At 50.7% G+C, this 27071-nt stretch overlaps 4 protein-coding genes across 4 annotated transcripts; all 4 read right to left on the minus strand.

Moving 5' to 3' along the window:
• Window positions 1-1261: 1261 nt before the first annotated feature.
• On the minus strand, window positions 1262-4946 carry SOCS1 (suppressor of cytokine signaling 1). The gene is made up of 2 exons (XM_080679270.1): window positions 4826-4946; window positions 1262-4237 (listed from the first exon to the last, which is right to left on the minus strand). The coding sequence occupies exon 2, from the start codon at window positions 4185-4187 to the stop codon at window positions 3558-3560; it is 630 nt and encodes a 209-aa protein (XP_080535396.1). The 5' UTR covers window positions 4188-4237; window positions 4826-4946; the 3' UTR covers window positions 1262-3557.
• Window positions 4947-16925: 11979 nt separating this feature from the next.
• On the minus strand, window positions 16926-17351 carry TNP2 (transition protein 2; the record flags this gene model as incomplete). Its single annotated transcript, XM_080677451.1, has 1 exon — window positions 16926-17351. The coding sequence occupies one exon, from the start codon at window positions 17349-17351 to the stop codon at window positions 16926-16928; it is 426 nt and encodes a 141-aa protein (XP_080533577.1).
• Window positions 17352-21067: 3716 nt separating this feature from the next.
• Window positions 21068-21334, minus strand: PRM3 (protamine 3; the record flags this gene model as incomplete). Its single annotated transcript, XM_080681156.1, has 1 exon — window positions 21068-21334. The coding sequence occupies one exon, from the start codon at window positions 21332-21334 to the stop codon at window positions 21068-21070; it is 267 nt and encodes an 88-aa protein (XP_080537282.1).
• Window positions 21335-25865: 4531 nt separating this feature from the next.
• Window positions 25866-26119, minus strand: PRM1 (protamine 1; the record flags this gene model as incomplete). Its single annotated transcript, XM_080678592.1, has 2 exons — window positions 25866-25909; window positions 26011-26119. The coding sequence occupies 2 exons, from the start codon at window positions 26117-26119 to the stop codon at window positions 25866-25868; spliced, it is 153 nt and encodes a 50-aa protein (XP_080534718.1).
• Window positions 26120-27071: the final 952 nt, after the last annotated feature.

Consider the following 27071-nt stretch of genomic DNA (forward strand, 5'->3'; position numbering starts at 1 on the left):
TCCTGTCATTCCACGCACAATTTCAGTGTCCCCTTAGAGGAACCTTCCTGACCTTTCTAAAATATGCCACCTCCCACCACACCCCCCTCATCCAACCACCTTGTTGAGTCTTCATTTGAGCACTATCACTACTTGGAATGTTCTTGTTTCTTTAGTTTCATGTTTAGTTATTTACTGTATGAGGCCGTGAATGTGAACTCCATAACAGGGACAGGACTCCCTCGATTTTGTTCCTTCAAGTATCCTTTGGGCTTAGAGTAATGCCTGGAACACAGCAGGTGCCCAGTGAATGTGCGCTGTATGGACCCAGCTATCATTTATTAAGCACGTATCATTCGGAGATACAGTGCCAGGTTGCATGCTAAGTTCTTTATGTGCATCACCTCAGGAAGAGTGCTCCACTTCCTGGCTCTGGGACAATAACAGATCTACTCATAAGCTTAGGAGGATCAAGCAGGCTGAGGTGAGACCTAGGAACATGCATTGATCCAGGATTCCTCCCTTCCCTCCCCCACTCTTTAAGAAACCAGTGGTCTATAGAGAGGGATGGACCTGGTGCAGGTCTTGGCTATCATGTTTGAGTTGTGTGACCTTGAGCAAGTGACTGTACTTCTCTGTACCTCCATTTTCTCATCTCTGAAATGGGGATCAGAGTCCCTGGCTCAGGGTGGCTTTGATGTGGCTTGAAGCATGTTCTTGCACCTGCAGGCAGTCCCCATTATGGTAAAGAGCTGCCCCTTTCCCATTCTGTATGCCCCGTGCTGCCCAGCTCACCCACTCTCATTGGGGAGGGTACCTCAGGGGTACCTGAGCCCCCAATGCATCTCCCCCCCCCCCCCGATGCACAAACACACAAACAAACCCTCCTCTCACTTTTCATTTTTGTAAATTGACATCAGCATTGCTGAATCGTAAAGCTGAGGTTTGAGAGAATTTGCACTGCTGGGGAAGCCACATGTCACACACTGCACCAACCCCCCCCCCCCCTGCCCACCCCGCCCAGCCCTTTTCCTCTGCCTGGTGTCTGACAGGATCTCAGTCACACGGGGCCTGGAGTACAGCTCCTGGGGACTTTTAGGTCATTTTATACCGCTGTTCATATATTAACATAGGTTTTTTTTTTTCATGACTTACAAAGAGAAGGGGCCAGCTCTGGGGAGTGTGGTCTGAGGGGGTTTTTATTCTTAGCTGTTTTGCTCCAAGTTTTATAGGGAGAATGTGTTTGTGTAATGAATACGTGGCTTTTAAACTTTTTTTTTTTAGTAGGAAAAAACCCTGAAAATATTGTCAACTACCTTCTAATTCATCCCTCTTTAGATGAGGATCTGTTTCCTCATCTGTAAAATGGGGATGTTAATAGTAAATCATAAGGCTAGGGTGAAGGTTGAATGTCTTAATATAGGTAACTAGGGGGTTGGAATGGTGACTGCACAGTAACGCTATATGTAAATGTTAGCAGCTGCTGCTGTTATTATTATTATCGCGACCGTTAGGCCTCGTGGGAGGCTGTTACCTAGTGGTATCCAGCCTCCGAGGCAATACAATCAAAGTTTGAACATTTGGCTCCACCACTTGCTGTGTGTCCTGTGCCTCTCTGAGCCTGTTTTCCCACCTATAAAAAGGGGGGAGAGGTTTGTAACTCACAGGCCAGTTGTGAGGATTAAACAAGGTAGCACAGGGCCCTACACACACTAAGTACTCACTAAGTGTCTGTGGTATGCCCAAGCACTGCCTTCTTGGATTTCTGGTTTTTTTCAGGCACTGCCCAAACTGGGTATGAGACAGGGAAAGTCAGAACAAAGACAGAACTTGATCCACACAGTAGAGAACAAAGGGCAAGGAAATAGATAAAAGAAGAAAAAGCAGCAATTCTTTGGAGCCAGAGACCTCACAGCACCCCCTTCCCTCCCATCCCATCTTATTAAAGGATGAAATTGCCAAAGCTCTCTGAGATCCTAATCTCTCCTGGCTGTCCTTAACCTTGAGGTCTGGAGCCTATTTAATCCCAAGACAAGCCTGGGCAGCTCCAAATTTCAAGTTAATTTTATGCTGCACTTTCGAGTCTGAAAGGTATTATTAAATACTAGGACACTCCATTATAAGCATGTCCAAGGCTGCAGAGGCCCATTCTAACTTCTAAAAATGAAGTGCGATGTCTGCTTAACCCTACATCTGACAATGATTCAATTCACTGGGTGCAGCAGCACAGCCCTGAGTTGCCAGCATGGCTTATCTGTCAGGCCGGTCAGAGACACCAGGAGTAGCCATAAAGCCCATATCATGGGGACTTTCTGGTGATGCAGGCCAGCCCAACAAACATCCTGGAGCAACTCTTCCCTCCCCTGACTCTTGAAAACATCACTTTCTCTGTGATGCCTAGACACCTGCTGCTGAGCGTTCTACCTCCTCTAACAAGCCCATTTTTGAGGCCTGTGCTGAGGCCCCAAGAGGCAAAGGGAATTGCCACTAGCAGGGCCCTCCAGCCACCACAGACCACAAAGCCTCATCTGACTCCAAGTTATACGTTCACCAGACAAAACAGGGCGGGAAGAGGGAAGTCAGGCCCAGCCTTGTATCCTCTGTCCCATCTAAATGTTTCCCTTGATGCCGAATTTCAGAATGTACCACTCCTCCTTCCAAAAATCAAGCCCCCACTCCCCCATCCCTTCCTGGAAGTTATTGTGGTCACAATGAAATTTTCTCTCTGTCATCCATTTCAAACAGATTCTCTATGGACAGCCAATAAAAACCCAAGTGTCTTCTTTGACACAGGAATGACCAAAGTCAAATTGACCCCTGCACTGGTTTTCTCTTCTGTAAAATGGGCAAAGAGCCCTGCTTCATAGGATTGTCTCAATAGGATTAAGTAAATGGAAGCAGGTAAAGCTCCACATAGGACCTGGTACACATTAAGTGCTCAAACATGAGCTGCCATTTTAACCAGACATACAATACCAAAACTAGACCAGCGGTTCCTTACCCCTAGAGCTGTGGGGGGAACTGAGCAGAGTTCATAGCCACAGAATATGGACCACACACCACCTCTAGCCAAATAGGTCAGTCTTAGGATCCCTTTCCCCCTTGACCTAATCAGAACCAAGGAAAACCTTTGACCAAAGCAAACTCTCTAGAAACCATTTTTCTTTAAAAAAAAAAAACTTTCATAATAAAGTTTATTACCTAAACTGGTTGTAAAAAATATAAAATAGGATTCTGCACAGCAGAAAAATAAAAGCCAGAGACCCTCCCCCAACCCCTGGTTTGTGCAAAGTTACTGGGTATATGTAAACATGAAGAGGTAGGAGGTACAAGTTCAGGTCCTGGCCCCAGATACAGTTAAATTAAGCTGTTATTAAAACCAGGGGGACCCAGAGGGAGCACCAGGAGGGGAGCATGCCCCCAAGAGTTGGGTAGGGGTCTAGCCTCGTCTCCAGCCAAGAAGGGGAGGGACCTCGCCCTCCACACTGGCTCCCTCCAACCCACATGGTTTCAAGGAAATAATAATTAATAATAAAAAATAATAAGGCGCCCCAGTTAATGCTTCCTGCGCGGCCAAGTTAGATCTGGAAGGGAAAAGAGCTCAAGTAGTCTCGGAGGACAGGGTTGAGGGGTATGCGCCCCAGGTTCTCGCGGCCCACAGTGGCCACGATGCGCTGGCGACACAGCTCCTGCAGCGGCCGCACACGGCGCTGGCGCAGCGGGGCCCCCAGCATGCGGCGCGGCGCCGCCACGTAGTGCTCGAGCAGCTCGAAGAGGCAGTCGAAGCTTTCGCGGCTGCCGTCCAGGTGAAAGCGGCCAGCCTGAAAGTGCACGCGTATGCTCGTGGGGCCCGAGGACATCTTCACACTGAGGGCGAAGAAACAGTTCCGCTGGCGACTGTCACGCACCAAGAAGGTGCCAACGGGCTCCGCGCGAAGCCGCTCATGTGCCCCGTGCACGCTCAGGGGTCCCCAGTAGAAGCCGCAGGCGTCCAGGAGCGCGCTGGTGTGGGTGATGCGCCGGTACTCAGCATGGGAGCGGAACGTGCGGAAATGTGTGTCGCCCGGGGCTGGAGCCAGGACCGCGGGGCAGGGCCGCGGGCGCACCAGGGCCGCGGGCGCGGAGGAGGAGGAAGGCTCGGGCCGCCGTCGGGGCTCTGCTGCCGTGGAGATTGCATTGTCGGCTGCCACCTGGTTGTGTGCTACCATCCTACACGCGGGGCCAGCCGGAGGGGTGGGCCATAGCGTCCGGGGGTGCGCTGATGGGGGAGACACAGGCAGTGAGCGGAGTCTGGGTCAGGTTGGACAGGTAGGGGCCGCGAGGCAACGGGGGGTAGGGTGGGGGGGGGGTGGGAGGAGGGTTTAAGGCTGAGCCGCTGACCCTAAAGGGCTGAGGGTACAGGATCTAGACCGCTCGGCCCCTTTGAGCCTCAGTGGGCTTATCTTGAAAATGGACTTTCAGATGCGCGGAGCACTTCCAGGCGATGGGGGCTCGCTGGGAGCAGGGTCCAGTCTCCAGCAGGCTCTCAGAGTTTAGGTAAACGGAGGGGGCGTGGAGAGAGGTGCCAGAGAAGCCTGTCCCATCTACGGGATGGTCCTCGGCTCGCCGCCTGCTGGGCAGGCCAGGTATTGGCGCCTGGTCTGGGCGATTTGGGCAAAGGCAGGAGAAAAGCTGCGCTACGGGAACCCCACGCGCGGGGGGCTGCCAGGGTGGGGCCGGCAGGAACAGGGGCTGTGGCGGCCGCAACCCCACAGCGCAGTCCTCGAGGCCAGCCTGACTCCAGGCCGTCTTTTCCTTTCCGTTTACTCCCTCTCCCTCCCGCCTCCTTGCCCAGTGCCCGGCTCACCTGGCGGCTGGGCGCGGGGCGCCGCAGGAGGGGCGGCTGGGGGCTCCGGGGGGCTCCGGGGCGGCTCTCGCGCATGCTCCGGGACCGGGAGCCGTGCAGCTGCCACGGCCGCAGCTCGCTCTGCTCCGCGCCCGCCCCTGCACCAGTCTTTTAAATTGGATTGGGGCGGGGCCCCGTGATAGGACGCTCCGCCCCCACAGACTCCACCCCTTGCAGGCCCCGCTCTTCCGCGCCACTTTCGGTTTCTTTTTCTTGGGTGGAGGCCTCTCCGGCTCGACCTTTTGCACACACGGGAGACTTTCCCCTGGGAGGACCCTTGCCCTGACTTAGCCTCGCACCTGTCTTAGGAACCCCCCCCATCAAGATCCTTGGCCTCGTCCCGGAACCCGCTGGCCACTTCTCGGACGCCCCCTATTTTGTCCCCCTGCCTTCAGCCGCAGATTTCTGCAGCCTAGACCTTTAGGATATTCTGGACTAGCCCTGACGCGCCCTCTCCTAGTCAGGTGTCTCAGTACCCATCGCAGCAGGTCTCTATCTTCTACTCTGCTCGAGCCAGACCTCCCCACCCTACCTGGAGGTCCGGCCTCAGACCTCTCGGGACTACTCCAGCCGTGCCCTTCCCCTGTAGTCCGGGAGCCTCGGGCAGCCTCCCCCGCACTCCCCGCCTGCAGCTGGTCTTGTCTTGGGCTTCCCAGGAAGTGGCGGCCTGACCACAGGCTTCGGAGGAACCCTTTGATAGCGCAGGAGGGGCATCTCTAATGCCGGTCGAGTTCCTCAGAAACCGGGCGGGGCCGTCAAGGTCCCCCGAGGCCTTGGCTCAGCCTCCTACGCTGGAGAAACTGAGGCTGGGGAGGGGCTCTGATTTGCAGTGACTGATCAGATGGAAAACTCCGGAGGAGGCATGCCCTCCTCACTTTTGTTTAGGGGAGAGAGCAGCTGGGCACCTCCAAAAGCACTTTGGAGCCCAACGAAAAGATGGTTTGCGTGATGATTCTTAAAACCTACTGTTTTATCCTGGCAGCCTTTCTTTCCCCCCACTTCTTCCCATTGCTCAGTCAAGCATCTGCCTCCACCAGCACTCACACCTTAGGCTTGGTATGATGGGGGCATGGTGGTGTAGGCTATCATTTGTTCATTTATGTGTGATCCAGTGATCCTATCTGGTAGAAAGGCATAGAGTAGGTGCCTGACTGGAACATGTATTTTTGAAGGGAAGAAAGAACAAATGAGGGTTGGGCCTGGTGGGTGGGTAGTCTCAGAGTCTGGAGGGAGTTACACAGAAGACAGGACAGGCTGAGGGCATGGTGGCTGGCCTCACGCTGGCATGCACTGCCCTCTACAGGCAGCTCTCAGTGGCCAACTAGCCAGCTCCTCTCCTTGAAGCCCTGGTGCAACGTTTTCCTGCCTGCCTTTTGCCCCCAGGCAGAACCCAGGCCCCTGTGTTTCCTCCTGAACACAGAAGGTAGCCCCAGGACCAGTCTTGCTTAGGACCCCAACAGCTCCCTGAGTAGTGTGTGACAGCAGCTAGTGTTGGTTGAGGCTACAGACCCCTACCCAACTCTTGGGGGCATGCTCCCCTCCTGGTGCTCCCTCTGGGTCCCCCTGGTTTTAATAACAGCTTAATTTAACTGTATCTGGGGCCAGGACCTGAACTTGTACCTCTTGGTTGTTGGTGTGGTGGTCCTGGGACATGTGCATGTACATGCATATGTTCGTGTGTGGGGGTGACAAGATGCAGAGCCATGCATGTGCCAGTGGTCAGGTGCTGGGGCCATTCCAGAGCTGGACCGTGGACCCAAACTACCTGGGTTCCAATTTCACCTCTTCGACTTTCTAGCCTTGTGCCTTTAAGAATGTAATTAACCCCTCTGCCTTGGTTTCTTCACCTGTAAAACATGTGGTAATAGTACCTCCCTCATAGCAGTGGGGATTAAATGAGTGATCATGGGTTGTTCAAGTGCTTAGAATAGTACCTGGCATATAATAAGCACTCAATAGGTGTTTGCTGTTGTTGTTGTTCACCCAGGGGCACCTGTGGGTGTGGCAGCATGTTGAAGCCCACAGTCACATGGCTTCCTTCCTTATGCCCATCTTAGAAGCCCTAGGCTAGGGAGCACAGGTTAGAGGAGGCACAAGCATAGTAGAAGGAGGAGAATTTCACCAGGGCAAACAAGGCCCCTCGGTGCTGGCCATGGGGAGGAGTAGCACCTCCTTCTCTTCTCATTTGAGCTGAGGACAGGTGATCCAGGCCCAAAGAAAGCAGCCAGGCTGGTCTGGCTCCTGCATGACTTTTCTTCCCGCCAACATGTCTCCTTGGGCAGAGGGAAATCTATAAATAGCTGATGGCCCCTACGCCCCCAACTCCCATTGACAGTCTCTTAGGAGAGCCATCCCTTTTCCCTGGGGACCGGTTCCTCTATCTCTTACTCCCCACTCCCCATCTTGCTGATATCCTCGAACCCATTCCCGTGGAGCCCCCTCCTTCATTTAATTTACTTATTCTGGACATATTGGCCTAAGCTGACTGTGTGTAAATGCCTTATAGCCCTTAGACTATTGGATTGGTGTGCAACAATCCAACCTGCCCATTTTGCAGATAGAAAAACTAAGGCTAAGAGGGGGAGTCACTTGTCCAGGGGCATACAGCTTAGAAGGGGCAGAACCAAGATTCATACACAGGGTATTGGACCACTCCATCTTCTGGAAAAAAACAGTAGATGCCAAAGAAATCAGAAATTCATTTAGATCCTGAGCCTGCCTAGGGAGGAGTGGGTACAGGTCTGCCAGCTTCCCTCTCATTTATAAGCTCTTGGCATCCAAGCCTCTGTCTTGCCCTTTGTGGCTTTGGGCCCTTTTGAGTCTCAGTTTCCTGGCCTGCACAACAGAAGTAGCCCTTCCTCAAACCTGTCCAGATCCTGGTTGTGAAAGCATAGTGAGTCAGGCCCCAGTTGCTAAACCCACGTGTGTTCTCTTCAGTGCCAACATTGACGGTTACTATAGCTTTGTTTTCATTTTCTAAAGTTCTGAGTTCAAAATGAAACCAAATCTAGATGCCAAAAGGAAAAAGAAATACGCTGATTGACAAACATCTGCTTCCTGGGTCATTCTTTCTGGAGGCCTGGTGCTAGGCTCACAGGAAGTTAGGCAGCCTGGGAGCCTTGAGGAGCTCAGAATCTACAGCAAGCCTGGGCTGCATTTGGACTCCAGGCCTACTGCTCCCCAGATGTGTGATCTTAGGAATGCAACTGCCCTCTCCAGACCTCATTTGACCCATCTGCAAAGTGGGCTCTGGAACTTTATACCTCATAGAGCATCAATGCATGTAAAGCTGAAGCAAAGTGCCAAGCACAGAGAACATGCTCAGCACAAGTGACTTCTTATAACAGGGTCAGCCCTGTGTCCACAGCTTGCTGGGCCACAGCCAGACATGTGGGATGGTTCTCCTCCCCCACTTGGCAGGCCCCAGAAACCCAGAAATAAGGGACCCGGCCCTTGGAGCTCAGTTTTGCAGTTTTTCTTTCCAGCTTTGGCCAAGTCCTGCTGGGAAAAGCAGCCCCTGGTTAGGATGTGTCATCCTGAAACTGCTCTCTGCCCCAGTGCTTCCCAGCCCTCCTCTTCTGATACGTGGGGCAGACAAGGTTCCCATGGGAGTCTGTGCCTCTGAGGAGCCCTGAACTGTGGGGTTTAGAGCATGGATTCTATTATCAGATGGCCTGGGTTTAAATCTGTCACTTAGCCCTAGCTGGTTTGGCTCAGTGGATAGAGCGTTGGCCTGTGGACTGAAGGGTCTCAGGTTCAGTTCCCGGCCAAGAGCACGTACCCGGGTTGCAGGCTGGATCCCTAGCCCTGGTTGGGGCACATAGAGGAGGCAATCAATTGATGTGTCTCTCTCACATTGATGTGATGTTTCTCTCTCTGTTTGTCTTTCCCCCTTCCTTTCACTCTCTAATAAAAAACCAATGGGAAAAAATCCTTGGGTAAGGGTTAACAACAACAACAAAAAATCTGTCACTTAATGAGCATGTGGCCTGGGGCAAGCTTTAGATTCTCTGTGCCTCAGTTTCCTTATCTATTTCACTTCTTTGGTATTTATTGAGTGTCTACTGTCTGCCAGGCACTGGGAACTCAGGTCTTCCAGCAGAAGTAGGGGAGACAATGAATTCACAGGATTTTTTCAGATCACAAGTGCTATGGGGGAGATAAACAGGGAGAAAGGGAGCCACAGGGTGTTTATGGGGTGGAGGAAGAGTGAGAGAAAGCAGTGATGGAAGCTGTTGGAGGTGGTGACATGGGAGTTGAGGCCTTTCTAAAAGTGGGTAATGAAGAGTCCAAATAGAAAGAAGAGCCAGTGCCGAGGCCCTGAGGCGGAGTGAGGGGTGTGCTGAAGGATCACAAAGGAGACGTATGTAAAAGCAAGGGGTGAGTGCAAGGGTGAGGCCTAGGGCTTGGCCAGTTGATGGGGCAGGGTCTTGCTGAGAGTTGAGAGGGGTTTGGATTTCACCCTGGCTGCAGGAAACAACCCTAAAAGCCCAGGAGAGACTGCAGGATTGAGTGTAGAAAGAGAGAAAGAGCCCTCTGGCTGCTGACCTTTTAGACAGCTAGGGCTTTAGCCACGATGACCTTCAATATGGACCTTTGGACATACCTCATGACTGTCCCTGACCATCCCCTACCCCGGCCTGGAATGTCACCACACTAGCCCCTGAAATGGGTGTAAAAACCCCCTAAAGGAGAGCTGGGACACTCATGCTTTGTAGGTGAGAGCACTGCTCTGCGAGTCCAAGGGCCGAGTTCTGGGGTCAGTCACTATTCCCCAGGAGACCTTGGGAAGGGAATCACCATTTGCTGGTGACAACTTTTTGGTATGTTGTCTTATTTCCTTTTCCTCATGGTTCTGGAAATTATGTGGCACCATTTACCAGATGAGAAAAGCACGGCTCAGAGCTGATGGAACTTGGTGAATGTGTTTCGGTGAGCCCTGCTTCATTGTGTGTAGTAGACCCTAGTCCTAGCCCCTCCCAACAGCAGGAAGATCATGTGTTACAGCGGAGGAGGGGCTGTGCAGCTGGGGACACTTGAGTCCAAGGGGAAAGTTCTCCTGTCAGACAGAGGAAGCCCAAGGGCCAGGGAGTGATGACATGAGCTGGTGGCTGAACTCCAGCGTGATGACAGACTGGCTCCTTGGCGATCCTGGGGAGACTCGATGAGAACCGTGTAGCCGGCCGATTCATTCCCATGTGACAGGTGAAGAAAAGAGAGATTGGTCGGAGATCATGTGAAGTAGCTGGTACTAACCAGCTTTCAGAAAGTAGTCACTATTCTTGTGTTAATAACTCCAAAATAGGAGGGGCTGGAAGAGGATTTCTGAGAGCACTGGTTGTGGAGTCCAGACACCTGGTTCCAGCCCCTGCTCCCCACTCCCACCTCATCAGCCTGTGCCTTCAGGCACATTGACTTAAGCCAGTGGCTCAAAGAACTGTCACAAAGCCCAAGCTGGCAGGCCCAGTGCCTTTTCATCAGCAAATCCCTCAGGACCTTGCTTGAGCCTGTTTATTCTATTTTTACATACTATTCTAATAAGCTGCTCTGGTTCCCACCCTACCCCATCCCAGAAGTGGCAAATTAGGTGTCAGGAGCTAACAGCAAGAAGCAGTAACAGTTACCTTTGGCAGTTGACATAAAGGGGAAAAAGAATTTACACAAGCTATGAGATGAGACACAAGAAGCGACACAGCAGGCTGGGGATGTTGAGAGTGGGGGGCAGGAATACTCCTCAGCTCAGGGGCCCCTCACTGTGAGAAAGCTGTTGAGAGTGGCAGGTGCCATGGCGAGAGGTTGAATTCAGCCTGGTTCTCTCAGTTTGAGGAGCCATCTCGTTTCAGGGCACAATGACCAGCAGCAGACCTGACAATGGCCCATGACTGTGGCGAAGCTCAGTGTCTGCTGGTGCAAGAGGAGGCACCTGGCTAAGCCGGCAGGGCCCTGAGCAGGATCCGGAGGAGGTGATCCTTGACCTGAATTCTAAAGAACAAGTGGGACTTAGCCCAAGGAAGAGAAGGGAGAGCACTCCTGGCAGAGCATGACACAGGCACAAGCCTGGAGACAGAAAATTGAGGATAAGCAGGAGAGACACTCAGTGCCACCATACTGGTTTATAGGCAGAGGCTTGACTAGGGAAAGGCAATGGGCTGGCCCTGGGGCATGAATCCCTCTGGGGAGAGCCTTCTGAGTCACCTTGCCAAGACCTTCAAGCCCAGAAAGTGACTGATGCCATTGGCTTGAGAGAAGATAGCACTTTACAGTCGGAGTTTATTCAACATTCTTGAATTATCTCTTTTCAGTGTCAACAAAGCTTTGCTGAGCACCTACTAGATCAGGCATCCTCAAACTACGGCCCATGGGCCACATGCAGCCCGCCGAGGACATTTATCCGGCCCGCCAGGTGCCGCTGCCTGTCCTGCTTAGCAGCCGACTTGTCCCGGCCCGCAGTGCGTATAGGAATTTGTTCATAGTTGTTGTTTTTTAAGCTATAGTCCGGCCCTCCAATGGTCTGAGGGACAGTGAACTGGCCCCCTGTTTAAAACGTTTGGGGACCCCTGTACTAGATGCTTCATTGATGCTCTCTCCCCCCCCCCCCCAAATCAATTTACTTTTTTATTTCCTTGGATAAAATAACAAAAGCATTTCCCTTCCCCAGATGTAACCCCAGGCACCAGCTTGGTCTGTGTCCTTCCAGATCTTTTTCTATGCGTTCACGTACCTTCATTTCCCCCCATAAAAATACAATGTTGCTTTGTATATAATTTTTTCCTCTATAAATGTTATATCTTTCTCCATCTGCCCTTTTTACCCAATAACATATCCTGGCAACCTGGATAGACTACATATAGATCAATTTCATTCTTTTAAAAAAAACCTGCATGATATTTTTAAAAAGTCATCCTCAATATTCATGCAGCCACCCCCTGTGGATGGGCTCATAAATTGTTTCTAGTTTTTTGCTCTTACAAACAATGTGGCCTTGTACCTCCCTGTACAAGGTCTTGCACACGTGTGAGAAACACTTTGTATACTTTAAACACCAATAGACACTATCAGTTGCCCACCAATATGCCTGTGCCTGTTACCCTCTCCACAGTGGCATTTGGCCACGTCCGCTTCCCTGTGCCTGCACTAGTACTTGTTATTATCAAGCCTTTTCCATTTTTGTCCATTCAACAGGTACACCAGTGGCATCTCATCGTTGCTTTAATGTCCGTTCTTTCATTTATTCAACATATATTTACTGAGCTCCTAATATGTGCAGGACTGTGCTAAGTACTAGGGATGCAGCAATCAAGAACAGCCTGGCCCCTTGGAGCTCTTCACAAAGCATGAGGTTCAGATTTGGCTCAGAGAGGTTAAGAGACAGGCCTGGGATCAGCCAGAGAGAGAATGAGGGAACAGGGAGTTGACTCTGGGTCTGGGTGGCTACAGAGTTTGAGGTGTTTTTCCTCCTGAATTGTACCTCAAATGGACATTTCAACCCAGGCTCTGCAGCCTCTTCCCTGACTGCTCCCTCCTCCCCCAGGCCTGCTGGGCCTCCAGTGACATCTAGGATCTGCAGGCGTGACAGTGCCCCAGGCAGCTGAGCTGACAGTCCTACCACAGGCAGGGCTGTGTCTGTTTCCCAGACTTCACCTCACACTAAGCCCGCTGAAATTAACCATTTGAAAGGCAGATAGGTCGCCTTCAGAATCTGCATAGCCTCAGTGGCTGAGTTGGGCGTCTGTTTCCTGAATTTGGGTTTCTAGCAGGCCTGCCCCCAAACTATTGTCACCCCACCCCAAACCAAGTAAGTGGAAGAATAAATCTGTGGTTTGACATTTTTCCTCTTGTCATCATGTGTCTGACTGTAAGAGGGTGGATATATGTCTGCGAGTGCTTGCTTGAGTGTGTTTCAGTGAGAGGGGAGGCATGTGAGAACCTGCCTGTCAATATGGGGGTGGGGGGGGGTGCCTGTATTTGGGAGTCCTCATGTGAACCTAGGTCACTGTGTCTGAGTGAATTTGAATGGCAGTTTCTTGGTATAAGTAACTGGATATCTGTGTGTTTGTGCCACCATTTATTCTGCATGTTGATTTTAGGGAAATGTGGGGTTAAAGATGGGTTTGTAAACCACACATGTGACCCAGTCTGTCTTCTTCCCAGTCCACTTCCTCTATTATAGAGATCATGTTTAGAAGCTCTTCTGCTTTCAGTGATCATATTATAAAAGGACACTGTTCAGGGAATAGGGAGGTCCTTTGGTGAGTGTAGCTCAAATTCCCTGACCTTATCCTCTGACCCTCTATCTCCTGCCTTAAACATGCTCCCTAGAAGTACTTATCAAATTCCTTTTCACTGTGATGTGAAAGACTATCATGGGATTATGTGGCTTTACATTTTTAAATAGGAACCAGGAAGTTTGGGGTAAGGGTTGAATCTCTGATCTTAGACATGCCCTCTTGGAGACTTTGATCAAATCATTTCACCTGAATCTCACCTCATTCATTTACAAAGTTCGAACAGTAATGCCTCCTGCTGAGGGTGTGTGGATTCAGTGGAAATATTTTATGTCAAAGCATCTGGCATCACCCGGCTGGCATGGCTCAATGGTTAAGAGTCCACCTATGAACCAGGAGGTCATGTTCAATTCCAGTCAGGGCACATACCCAGGTTGCAGACTCAATCCCCAGTGTGGGGCATGCAAGGAGGCAGCCGATCAATGATTCTCATCATTGATATTTCTCTCTCTCTCCCTTTCCTTTCTGAAATCAATAAAAAAATGTATTTTTTAAAAGCAGCATCTGGTACTTAGTATGTGCTCAGTAAATGGTCATTTCTCCAGCCTGTTTCGGCCCTACCCCTCAGAGGGAGGTGGTGTCAACCTGGAACATTTCCCTTCTGTGAGGGGTCAAGGGACACAGTGCAGACTGTATCCCAGACCCTCTGCTGATGCTTGCATGGTCATCATCTCAGCGAACCCCAGTGACCCCCTCCAGGGAGGCACTTTAGTGTCCCATTTTATAGAGGAGGAGACTGGGGCGCAGAGAGAGGAAATGACTTGCTAAGGCCACACAGCTGAGCTCTGAAAGAGGACCTTCTACTGTATGTCACTGCCTGCCCTGCAAAACTCACTCTCTTTTTTTATTGAGCTATAATTGACATATTTACTTATAATGAAATATTATGTATCTGTTATGAAATAACCACCACAATAAGGCCCCCTTTCAGTCCCTCTCCCTCCACTGCAGCCACCCCCCTCATTTCCACATCTGTCCCATCTTTTACCTCCACATGTTCCACCCCATTCCTTCCGCCCAGATGAAATGCAGAAGGGAATAAGAGCAATCGTGTGCCAGCGCTGGGCTAGGTGCTCTTACACGCTTTGGGTTGCTGATATCCTGAGGTTGGAGCCATTACCCTGCTAGACAGATGAGACAAGTAAATCTTAGAGCAAATATGACTAGTCTGAGGTCCCCCAGCTAGAACTGTGGGAGCCAGTGTAAACTGGGGTCTGATGCTAAAATCAAGGCTTGTGAGTTTTGAAGATAATTTACATGGGACTCTGACCATTCCTTAGTCCTTGTTTCTGGCAACTAGCATTTCTTTTAAAAATGTTGTCTAGCACTTTTATATGCCCTATTAATAATAGCAAAGCACCATTGAGTACCTACTATGTGCTAAGCCTAGAGACCACTCACACACGATCTCATTGGACCCTCCAGCCACCCAGCAAGAGACCCATTTTATAGATGAGAAGGCCAAAGTTTTCTCTTGGTAATTGATCTAATCATCTAAGGACACAGCATCTTATCTCCTAATTCATTTGGAAGCTATGTGCCTGTAGGTCTCTCTTCACCTTTGTCTACCCCCCAGCACTTACCCCAATGCCTGTATAATTAGGTGCCCAGTAAATGTTTGCTGAACTTGACCAGTGGCTCAGTGGTTAGACCATTGGCCCAGTCACCAAAGGGTTTCCTGTTTGATTCCCAGTCAAGGACACATACCTGGGTTGCAGTTTGATTCTTGGCCCCTGTCCGAGCGAGTTTGGGAGGCAGCCAATCAATGTGTCTCTCTTACATTGATGTTTCTCTCTCTCTCTGTCTTTCCCCCTCCCTCTCTCCCTTACACTCTAAAAAATCAACAGGAAAACATAACCTCAGGTGAGAATTCACAACAACAAATGTTTGCTGGAGGAGGAACTCCCTCCCTCAGCCCATCTGTACTGGAGATGGTACTACCATCTCCATCACCATTGGAAATGATGACCATTGGAGTGCCACCCTCCAGTTCCTCTCTCCCGGCAACACCCTACCAATGGTTCTTCCTCTTGCCCCTTCTGTCCTCTATAATCCAGCCTCTACACAGCAGCCAACACCATCCTTAAATACTGTACATATTAGACCTTGTCCAAGTTCTCCAGCCTGCAAACCCCTGCAAAGCCTGGTCCCTCCTGGCACTCCCACCTCCTTTCCTGCCACCTGTATCCCCTGTATCAGCTACCCCAGTCTTTGGAAGAACCCAGGTTTTTTACACGTGCTTTTTCCTTGGCCTGGAACCCCACCAGAGTTGCTCTGCTTTATGTTGCCTTGCTCCCTTGATTCAGCTTATTGTGACTGGCAATGTATGTTCTTACTCTGGACAGAGAAAGGGCTTGTGTGTCTTCACCCAGGCCCTGAACATACTTGGTCCCTTATTGAAAGTTGAAACAAGTGAGGCACACAGCAGGGAAATATGAGCTAGGATAAACCAGGATTCAAACTGGACCAAAATGCACATTTCTAACCCCTCTTCCCACCTGTCTCCTATGCTCCTGGGCTGCCTACTGCATGCGGATCACATGAACAGTGTGTGGGCCCAGGGGCATCCCATGTGTGTGCACACACTTGTGTGCATGAATGTGGGAGCATGTAGGGCTAAAGAAGGCTCTGCACAAACAGAGTGTTGTCTACTTCAAAGGCTTCTTGGTGTCTCCACCCCCCTTCATTTCTGCCCCTGTGCTGGCAGGGCTCCTTACACTTTCATGAGGTTTCATCAGAAGGCATGTCCCTGCTCCCTCTGCAACCTCTTTTCTGCTTTGTGCTACCAAACCAGGCCCCAAAACACATGGCACCTTTAGTGAAATAAAAATGCCAACACAAGGAAAGTCATCCAGTGTACAAGCTTTAATCATTGTTGCGTAGAAATCACTTGTAGTAACACGTTCCTGCAAAAAGTTTGACTTCCCTCTAGCATTCCATGCATGATGGTGTTTCTCATATGGGTGAAACTGACACAGGAACAAGCCATGGAGTGCGATCTCAGTTGTATTTCCGCCCTAAGTGATAGGAATAGGAAAGGGATCCTTTAATAGTTGTGCTTCATGAAGTCACTAACCCTCTCCTTCGAGTCTTGGACTTCTCATTTGTAATCAAATATGGGCATGGATAGAGCATAGACTATATAGGTCAAGTTCCTTTTGACCTATGTGAATCCATCTATCCCATCCACTTAAAAAGATGGCGTGAAAAAATAAAAAGACTGAGTGACTCCTGACCCATGCATGAATCACCCAGTCTTTTCATCTAACATTCATTTAATTCTTTCAACTGTATCCAGGCTACCCATCTATTGAAACTTCTATCCATTTGTTCATTAAATTCATCCATCCAATTAACCATCCATCAGTTCACCTGCCCATTTATTTATCCACAACAATTTAATCATTCGCACACCTAGTCAATTAATCAGTTCACCATCCATATCCTTCCAACCATATCCAAACTTTCCACTCATTCAACTGCATTCTTCTATCCAGCCATCAATCCACTTAAGCGATTAGTTAACCCTCCTATCACTCATCTCTCTACTAACCACACTTCTAATGAATTTATCCACCGAGCTCCCATCCCCCATCCATCCTTCCATCTAGTTAACCTGCCACCTATCTATTTTTCTAATCAACCCATCCAATTTATTGGAAGAACTAGTCCAGCAATGTACCATATACACAACTGCCATGGTTTCTTCTCCCTCTTGGCTTGGAGGTTGCAGCCTTCGCCTCACTGCCCCCCAACGTCCAGCTGGGCAGCCCCTCTCACCCTTCCCCACCTGCATGGAAAGTACCTGAGCTTCGCCTCTTTGTTTTGTACACCCGCTGTCTCCTATTGACCACCTTCCTCTTTTTCACTTTTCCTTCCAAGTTCTTTCTGTTCTTGGTGTAGCTGCAGGAGTGGGTGGTGGGCCTCATGGGGCAGTGGTGGGAGTGCATGGTGTGTTTGTGATGCCTTGGTGGCGGGCTGGGGCTTGGACTCTGGATTTGGTGGCCAGGTGGGCTGCGGTGGCTGGTCGGGCTTTGGCTGGAGATCCGGCTTCGGCTGCAACTCTGGCTCCGGCTGCAGCCATGGCTGCAGTTCTGGCAGTGGTGGCTGCAATTGCATTGGTTGCAGGTGTGGCTTTGGGGCCGAGAGTTGCTATAGGGCTGGGTGTGGGTGATGGGAGGGTTCTGTGTCTTGGTGTCCATGGGAGGCCACTTGTTGGGGGGAGGGCAGAGGCCGCCTCCTCCTCCTCCTCTTCTTCCAGCACACCCAGCTTTGCAGAGTCCCTGGCATCCCCCAGTTATATAGTTGGGCCCAATTGTGATGGCACAGGCCATGAAGGTGTAACAGATGTGGCCTGGTTGGGACAAAGCCCCCTAACTCTTACACTAACCCCTAGGGCGGGGCAATTTTCAGGGGCCCTCTGGGGTAATCTCATCTGTTGGTTAAGAGTAGGGACCCTTGGGTCAGATTGAGCTGGACCCACATTCCAGATCTACTTTTTCCTTTCCTTATGGGTCACTCACCTCCGTTTTCATCCCTCCAAGTCCCAGTTCCCCTGTCTTTGTAGAGTGGGGACAATAAGAATGCCTACCTCTTAGGGAAGCCAGACAAATTAAGTGAGAGAATCTGTGTCCAGCAATTGACTCAGGGACAGCCCACAGTAAGAGCTCAATAAACATTGTTAAACATTCCAGTTCTTTTCTTATTCCTCCAGCCGCTTAGAGGCCAGGGCACAGTCCTGACCTCAGTGATATTTGGCTGGGGAAGGGTGGTTGATAAGATAGATACCTAGAATAAGGATAGATGGGTGGGTAGATGGATGGTGAATGGATTGGATGGCTTATTGGATGGATGAATGATAAGAGTAATGGGATGGATGAACTGATCGGTGGTCCTGGGAGCTGCCTGGCAAGCCCACCTCCCAGTCAAGATTTAAATTCGGGAGATTTAGAGCAAGGTTCAATCCCAATGTGTGCTGATTTCTATCTAGGGAGGTCACTTTGGTTTTTGAGACTTCCTTATCTGACAAAGGGATGTCATGCCTTCCTTCCTGGTATTCTTGTGAACCTGAAGTGCCTGTCAAGCCACAGGAGGCTCTTGAAAACCCTCTTCCTCCTTCAGATTCCTGCCTCCTGACTCTACCCGCCTCCCTACTAATGAGGCCTCACCTACAGTAGGAATCAGGCCCACCCCATTCAGATTTCCAGGAACCTGTGGAATAAAGCCCAATCTGTTTGCACAGGAGACCCTGTGAGCACATAGCAGCCCAACCCTTCCCACGCCTTGGCCAACACCCTTGGGCTTAGCTCTTGGCCACTCTCAGCCTGCACTTTCCCCCTCTTCCCCATGAAACTCCTTCAGTCTCCATCTCCCCTCCCCTGGCAGGCCCCCCAGCCCACATCTACTTCTCCTTCTCTATCCTCATGCACACTTTCCTCTTGTTATGAGACTTTACTATCATCTGCTTTTATTACAGTTTATTTCTTAACAAGCTTGTCACATCATTCAAGTGACAACCACTCTCATTAATGGGCACTTTCTATGTAGCTGGGCTCAGGGCAACCCCTCCCCCCTTCTAGGCAGCTTTGTCCTTGAGTCTCACAGTGAGCCTTTGTAGTGGGTTGAATGGTGGCCCCCAAAAGATATGTCCAGGTCCTAACCCCAGAACCTGTCAATATGACCGTATTTTGAAAAAGCATTTTTGTAGATGTAAGTTAAGGAGAGTGTATCTTGGTTATCAAGTGGGCCCTAATCCAATCACAAATGTTCTTTTTTTTGTTAATCCTTACCTGAGGATATTCCCTCCTCCCCTCCCCAAATTGATTTTTAGAGAGAGTGAAAGGGAAGGGGAGCGGGGGAGAGAGAAACCTGGATTGGTTGCCTCCTGCACATGCCCTGACCTAGGCCGGATGGAGCCTAAGACCCTTCAGTCTGCAGGCCAACGCTCTAACCACTGAGTCAAACTGGCCAGAGCACAAGTGTTCTTATAAAACAGAAGAGAAGACACACAGGGAGAATAGACCACATAAAGTCAGAGGCAAAGATCAGAGTTATGCAGCCACAAGCCAAGGACCGCCTTGAGCTGCCATGAGCTGCACAAGGCAAGGGAGGGGGCTATGGCTCAGCTGACTTCTTGATTTCAGACTTTGGCTTCTAGAATGAGGATAGATTTCTGTTGTTTTAAGCCACGAAGTTTGTGATCATTTGTTCCAGCAATCCTAAGAAACGAATGAACCCTATGAGGCCAGCATGACTGTTAACATTTTCTAAAGAGGGAGCAGGCTCAGAATCACAGATAGTCAGTAGCAGAGCCAGGATCCAAACCCAGGTCTGCCCTCCCCCCTTGTCCAGTCTTATGGTCACTAAAGGGTCTGAGGGGATTACAGAGGGCACATGGGCTCTGTTCTAATGGCCTTGCCTTGTGTGGGCTCAGTGGGCTGGTTGGCCATGCTGTGAATATTTTTTCTGGGTCCTCCTCCCACCCCCCCATACCTCCACTGCTGATTCCCCACTTCCACACGCCCGAGTGTGTAGAAGGACGGAGACTGTGTTTTGTTCATCTTAGAGCCCATAGTGACTACAGAAGGGGCTTGACAAATATTTGACTGAATGGGCAGGTGGATCTCTGGGACTTAGATAAAAGGAAGAAGCTGGTTGACTGAGGTACTGGGTCAGGGGTATGGGTAGGAATCCGTTAAGACTTACAGACAGTGGGGCCTCCTGCTTTGGACATCACTTGCCCTCTGCCATCTGCAAGTCTTAATGGTGGCCTCCCCTCTGAGTAACCCAAGGCCTCTTTACCCCAGCACTCTCCCCCTCCCCCCCAAGTAGCTGAGGGTTCCCAGGAAATACTGCCACTCCCTCCCCCAACAGCCCTGATCAGGATTCTACTCAGCCAAGTGGCTGGTGCTTGGGGGCCTACTGAGGGCAGAGGGTGGAGATCATGTGTCATTTCTTCAGGGGCAGGATGGACAACAGAGTGGCCAGAGTAAGTGGACAGAGGGCCTGGGTTTTGTATCTGTGTCTGGCAGCTTCTCTGGGCTTCCTTTGCCTGTTGCTCTCATGGGTTCTGCTCCCACAGCCAGACCCCTTGACAAAGGCAGACATGAGCCTCTGTGAGCACGGGTGTCACCTTGAATATGAGGGTGGCAGCAGAAGAATCACGGGCTAAGGACTAAGACCCACCACATACTCTGACTCCAAAACCAGGGCCAGTGAGGCGATGGAGCCACTTCACTCCCGCAACAATACCGTCTTAAGCACTCAACGCTTCGGTTAATTCCCCCAACCCACTGACCTAGGGGGCACTACTAATCTCACCCTTACCCAGGGAGGGGCAGGCCAAGGCTCAAAGATAGACAGTGACTTGTTCAAGGTCACACAGCTAACAGAAAGAGGTTTGATTCCTGGTGTGCTGAACTCCCAAGCCAGTACTCCTTAACAAAACTGGTGGCTAGAGCAGCAGGATGGGGGCTTTGCTGAGGGAAAGTACACTGTCCCCTCAGGCGCTGTCAGCCTGCGTACTCACCTGCTCCCCCTCTGTCCCATTACGTATACACACACCCCCTGAGAAGGGACTGGCTGAGATGACTTTCCTGCCCAGGCGACCACATTTTTGCCCCTAAAGCAGGGGAGGGTGGAGGAGAAGTCACAGGGAGTGGACCTTGTGAGAACTTCTGGTTGGATGTCAAGAGCTGGATAATTTCTGCTCTTCAACCTCCCTAAACACACTCACATACACACATGGGCATGCACACACGCACACATGCACAGGAGCACACACACGGTACCACAGGCACAGATTTGAGGAGACCAGAAAGGAGGAAGAGAGTTCCTTTGGAGATTTTATTGGCTCTTTTCTGAAAGTTCTTCTCGCTGGAACAGCAGCAGGCACCTCTTCCTGGGTCGTCATCGGGGGTCAGGAGTGCGTCTGCTTGGGCTCGGGGCTCTGCTGGGCCACAGGGTCATCTTCAGCGCCCTCCTCCTGCCTCTCAGGCTCCATCAGTAGCAGCTTGCCCTGTACTGGGAGCTCCTCTTCCTCCTCCTCTTCTTCTCCCTCCTCCTCTTCCTCACCCTCTGAGGACAAGGAGAAGTTATCTTGACTCACGCAGGCCACGAGCTTCTTCATGGAGGATTCGTGGCCCCGGCTGTGGCCTGTGCCTAGCTTGGCACAGTGGGAACCCATGCCTGCTTTGGCTGCCTCTCCAGACTGGGCGGGAAGGCCTCTGGGGGGAAGTGGAGGGGCTGTGAGGGTTGTAGGCAGGGCGCTGACATCACAAAGGTGCCCCTGGAGCTCCCTACCCTCGGATACCTGAGTCTTGACACCTGACTCAAACCTCAGCCACGAGCCACCTACATAGCAGGACAGAGGTAGAACACCAGGCCAGTGCCGATGCTGCCTTCCCCTGCCAGGTTGCCTCCTCCACCTGGCCTCATTTGCTCTTATAAAAGTCCCCCTTTGAGCTGGGATGGCAGTTGGGGATAGAATTTCCAGAAGCAGGAGAGCACACAGACTCCTCCCCACATCCCAGAAATACCCAGCCTAGGAGAGCTATTGACAGAATGTGACAATAGGTCAGATAGTGGCTCCCTTTGGGGGCTGGAGACACAGAGGAGCCTTGTGGTGAGAAGGGCTGGAAATGTGCACTTTCTTGACCTGGGTGGTGCCTATGCAGGTGTACTTAAAATCTGTGTCCTCTGTATAAGCCACACTTCTATAAATCTAAAGAAAACCCTTCTTTCCTGTCCTCCAAAAATCACCCTTTAAAGGCAGCGCTCCTAAGCTTTTGGGGTCACAAATCTCTTTAGCTACACATATCCATAGGACACAATTTCAGCAAAGGAGGGCTGAGTTAAGTTCCCTTGGTATCCATTTTCCAACATGTAAATCAAAGTTTGCCAGTTTTCCGCCCCAAACCCTTGGTGGCTATGATAAACTGAATAATGACCCTTTGGGGATCTTTAAAAAAAAATTAATTTCAGAAAAGAAGGGAGAGGAAGAGAGAGAAACATTGATCAGCTGCCTCCTGCACACCCCCTACGGGGGATTGAGCCCACAACCTGGGCATCTAACTGTGGCCTCCTGGTTCATGGGTTGGTGCTCAATCACTGAACCCCACTGGCCGGCCCTCCCTGGGGATCTTGAATGGGAAGATTATCCTGGGTTAGCTGGGTGAGCCCTAAATGCAATCACAAGGGTCCCCGTGAGGAGGCAGACGTTTCACAGAGGAGGCCTTGTGACCACAGAAGCAGAGACTGGAGTGATGTGGCCACAGCCAAGGAACACCAGGATGACAGAACCACCAGAAACTAGGAAGGGGTGAGAACGGGTTCTGCCCTGGAACCCCCAGAGGGAGTGCAGCCCTGCTGACTGGTACACAGGGTCCCATCTCAATCTAGTGGCCCACAGGCCTCACACTAATCTACCCCTTTCCTTTTATTTCCTCTGTGCCAGACCTTCCCATCTCAGCATACTTTCCCAAGCTACACATCCTAAAGTTCTTTGAGAGCCTGGCCTTAAAGACCCCTGCAGATGGGGATGACAAGGAAATGGGAAGGTCAGGGTGGAATAGTGTGGCTTTTAACATCATAAAAGGCAAACCCTGGCTCTGAGTGACAGGGAATGTCACAGGTAACACACTGTGCCTGTCTCCCAGGAGCACTCTACTGAACTCCCTGCCCTAGCCCCTGCCCCTTACCTCCCCAAAGAAGGGAAGCCATGTTCGTATCATTTGCATAAAAGAGACCCTGACAAGCCAGCAAGTTTCTTATCTCAAGCTTTATTTGGCAGATGACTTTTGCTCATTTTACTCAAGAACTTATGGGCTCAGGGTTTGGGCATCCAGCATGGAAGGATTGCTATGGTCATGTGAGGTGGTTCCTTGTCAGGTGACTTTTCCTTGATTTCCAACCAGGTATGTGATGGGCCCAGGAAGGTTTAACGGCACCTTCTGTATCTTCTCCTCCTCCTCATCCTTCTGCAACCTTTTGGAAAAGAAAGTTCTGGTCATAGGGCAATCAAATGTTCTGGTCATAGGGCAATCCCAGGGTATCATGAGCCTCCCACTTCCCTTCTGGGCATGGTCTGGAGGTATCGGGTGCCCAGAGCGTGAGTGAGTAGGACTAGCCTAACCTCTTCGGTGCCTCCTGTGTCTGCAGGCACGTCTCCGGCGTCTCCGACATGAGCGGCGCCGCCTTCTGTGGATCCTGTACAGCCGCCTTCGGGAGCAGCGCCTGTGTCTGTAGTGATAGCGGCCTCTGAGCGTCCTCCCATCCACCTGGCCGTCCTCTGCATTCGGATCCTGCTCTTGCTCCTGGCCTTCCTGCTGTGGGCGATCGCTCAGACTCCTGGCATTGTGTCGGACCATTGTGATTGCAGGTCAGGTGCTTAGGCTGAGGCTGTCGCTGGCTTTGGGGACAGGGAGGAGGGCTGAGGCCTGCCCACCTGCTCTTGCTGTTAATGTTGGTCTGGTCTGCCGGCAGCTCTTTGGCCACTTGTATATAAAGGGGCCCCCCACTATGACTTGGCAGCCCCACCCCACCATTGTCCTCACCCTGGCCAGCTCCTTTGTGAAGAAAACAGAGCCAGGGTCCACAGCCAGCAGGGCCTGGAAGGGCAAACCATCTCTTCCCGATCCCTGTAGCAGGTGGGACTTTGCCAACCTTTTCTTGTCCAAATCTAAGCCCTTCTCTCATCCAGCTGGTGGGAATCCCCACGTAGCCATTTCTGAAGTTTTCTCACCACCTGAGAGGCTGGGTCATGGTCTGCGTGGGCCTTCATTATTGCTTTTCTATCCAACAGTTATATAATAATTACTGTATGCCAGGCATTTCATTCATTTACTTTCATACATTCACTCACTTACTCCTCACTGTTATAATCCCCATTTCCAACAGGGAAACTGAGGCACAAAGCAGTTAAATGACTTGTTCAAGGTCACTCTGCAAATAAGAGGCAAGGGTGGGCTTCCCACCCTCTCACTGTACTGAGATGATCCCATTAAAGCAGAATCAGAATCATAGCAACTGGTTTCCCTTTCATAGACAGAGATATCTGGCCATGCCCTATTCCCTGAGCTTTCTGGGTGAGTTAAGGATCTGGAGATGGGAACTCATCCTGGGTTATCCTAAGTGAGTTCAAATGTAGTGACATGGGTCCTTAAAAGTTGGAAGAAGGAGGCAGGAGAGTCGCAGGAAGAGCTTTGAAGATCCTAGCCACTGGCTTTGAAGATGGAATGGGGCCTCTCGGAGCTGACGAGAACACGGCCCTGCCCACACCTTGACTCTAGCCCTGTGAGACCCGTTGTGGAATTCTGTAAGATAATAAATTTGAGTTGTTGTAAGCTATGAAGTGTATGGTAATTTGTTACAGTGGCCATAGGAAACTAATACAGAGACTTAATTTCACCTGGTGTTCATATGCATTAAGGTGGCCAGGGAGGTCTGTGTCCAGTTATCTGCCATATCGTCTGACTGGGTATAGGAAGCCATCCAGCGACTGGGGTAATGGAAGCAACTTCAGACCCCCATTTAACGCCCTCACTTGGAAAGACAGGGTTGTCCGTGCCTATGTTGCAAGGTCAGTATGGGGCCTGAAAGTGAATGCCAAACACCTGTACACCGTGATGCCCGAAACATGCAGGTCATGGTAATGTTTCGGAGGTTCTAGATGGCCCTGTCACTTTAGGGATAGAGCCTCAGCCGTGGGCTTTGCTCTGCCACCATGAGATTGTGAAATGAGCCCAGTAGGCCCATGTCCGAAGTGTCTTGTGAACCATCTCCACATCATCTTGGGGTTTCAAGCCCTCAGTATCATGTGGATCGAGTGGGTAGACAAGATGGTCAGGTTACCATGTTGCCACCTTCATAGGTTAAATGTGAAAGCTTAGTTCAACTACCACCTGGGCATCACTGTACCCAGACTGAGGGGAGCTTTGGGCCGAAAACTGTGGGCATGTTGGAAACTGGTGGGATATAGTGATGAGCTAGAGCTGGTAAATGTTTACCTGGCTCTCTGCGACAGGGGCAGGGGAGAGCAAGTCCTGATTTGTAGCTTTTGCATGAATTTCTGCGGTCCGTTTCAAGTGTTGGGGAGAGATGCGCTCAGAAACAGCATGGCTCGGCTCCTGTCCCCACTGGGCGGGTGGGGGGGGGATCTCTAAAGGGGTGGTTGGAGAGGCAGCTTTTGATTGACTTAGTAGTCAGGAGTTTGGAACAAGATTTAAAGTGACAACTGTCACTCATGTCCCCTCTTCCCAGCAATCCTCAATCCCTTTTATTTTTTAAAATATTTTTATTGATTTCAGAGAGAGGGAGGGAGAGAGAGAAATATAAACATCAATGATGAGAATCATTGATCGGCTACCTCCTGCACACCCCCTGCTGGGGATCGAGCCCGAAACACAGGTATGTGCCCTGAGAATCAAACCTTGACCTCCTGGCTCATGGGTCGAAGCTCAAACACTGAGCCACACTGGCTGGGCATCCCTCACTTTTAATCCCCAGCCCTCCTCTCCCCTGAACTCCCTTCTCAAGGCAAAGACATAAGAGTGGAGTTATTTTTTCAACATTTATTGACAGGCGGCGTTGTTCGTTAGCAGGCTCCTGTTCCATGTTCACTTCATTGAGATGGTGGCATGTTCAAGGTGTAGCAAGAGGGTCTTGTAGCCGGTAAAACTCAGGCAGGTGTGGACTTGCTAGCTTGTGCCTTCAGCATCTTATCTTCTTCTACACCTTACAACGGTGTAGCGGCGGCAGCACACTGGGGAGCAAAATGGGGAGAGAGAAAATTTTAGTGTGGCAGAACCCCCAGTTCTGCCCAGCTCTTTGTGGCTTCTGTACCCGGATAGGGACCCCTTTTACCTCTCCTCCTCCTCCTCCGACAGCAGCGCCTCCTTCGTCTGTAACATCTTCTTCTCCGGCGGCGGCATCTGCTCCGGCTTTGGCTGCGGCAGCATCTGTATCTGGCCATGGTGCTGGGTGGAACTGGCCTAGATGCTCAGAGCAGGGGTACCACCTTGGCTGAGCCAGCCAACCTGTGAGCAGGTGGAACTTTGTGGGCTGTGAACCAGGGGCTGGTCCTGGGCCTCTTATAGACGCCGGGGGGCCTGGGCATTGTGAGGTCGCAGAGGCCTGCACCTCCAACCATGGCCAGAACTGTCCTGCATCATGTCCATATATGGGCATGTGGGAGGCCCTTGGTGAGGGCAGGGTGGGGCCTCCCACATCACTCATTCAGTCAATTCACAAAGTATTATTGAGCACCTTACTATGTGCCAGATTCTGGACTAGGTGTCAACATACAGTGATAAATAAGGCAGACATGTTCCTGCCTAATAAACTTTCTAACTACAAGAAACACAAATGAGATAACCTCATAGAATAAATGTAGTTGTGATAAATGCTGACAAGAGAAACTTCAGATTTTTATGGGGGCATGTGTTGGGGGAACTTGAGGCCCTAGGAAAGTTGCTTAATGACGTGCTGGTGAAGTGAATTCCTAAAGGACGAGTTCGAGTTGGAGGAGGGAAAAGCATCTGGGAGAAGGAAACAGCTGGTCCGAAGTTCTGAGGCAGCATGGGATGTGTGATTCCATTTATATGAAGTGTCCGAAAGGGAAATCCATAGACAAATCAGTTGGTGGCTGTGGGAGTAGGGGGCTGGGGAGTGACTGCTTAGTGGGTACAGGTTTCCTTCTGGGGTGATGAAAATGTTTTGAAACTAGAGAAAGGTGAGGGTCACACAACATTATGAATGTACTAAATGCCGCTGAATTGTTCACTGTGAAATGATTCTATGGCACCTGAATTTTACCTCAATTGAAAAGTTCTGAGGCTGAAAGGTGCGTGGCCGCTATAAGGAATCAAAGGGGGGCCCACAGGGTGGGACAGAGAGGCAGGCAAGATGAGGCCTGAAACTCTGAG

This window comes from Plecotus auritus (assembly GCF_963455305.1).
Source record: "Plecotus auritus genome assembly, chromosome: 7".
NCBI lineage: Eukaryota > Metazoa > Chordata > Mammalia > Chiroptera > Vespertilionidae > Plecotus > Plecotus auritus.

Bases quoted from the DNA above. Each gene is read 5' to 3' on its own strand.
- SOCS1 (XM_080679270.1), bottom strand. From the start codon at position 4,187: ATGGTAGCACACAACCAGGTGGCAGCCGACAATGCAATCTCCACGGCA.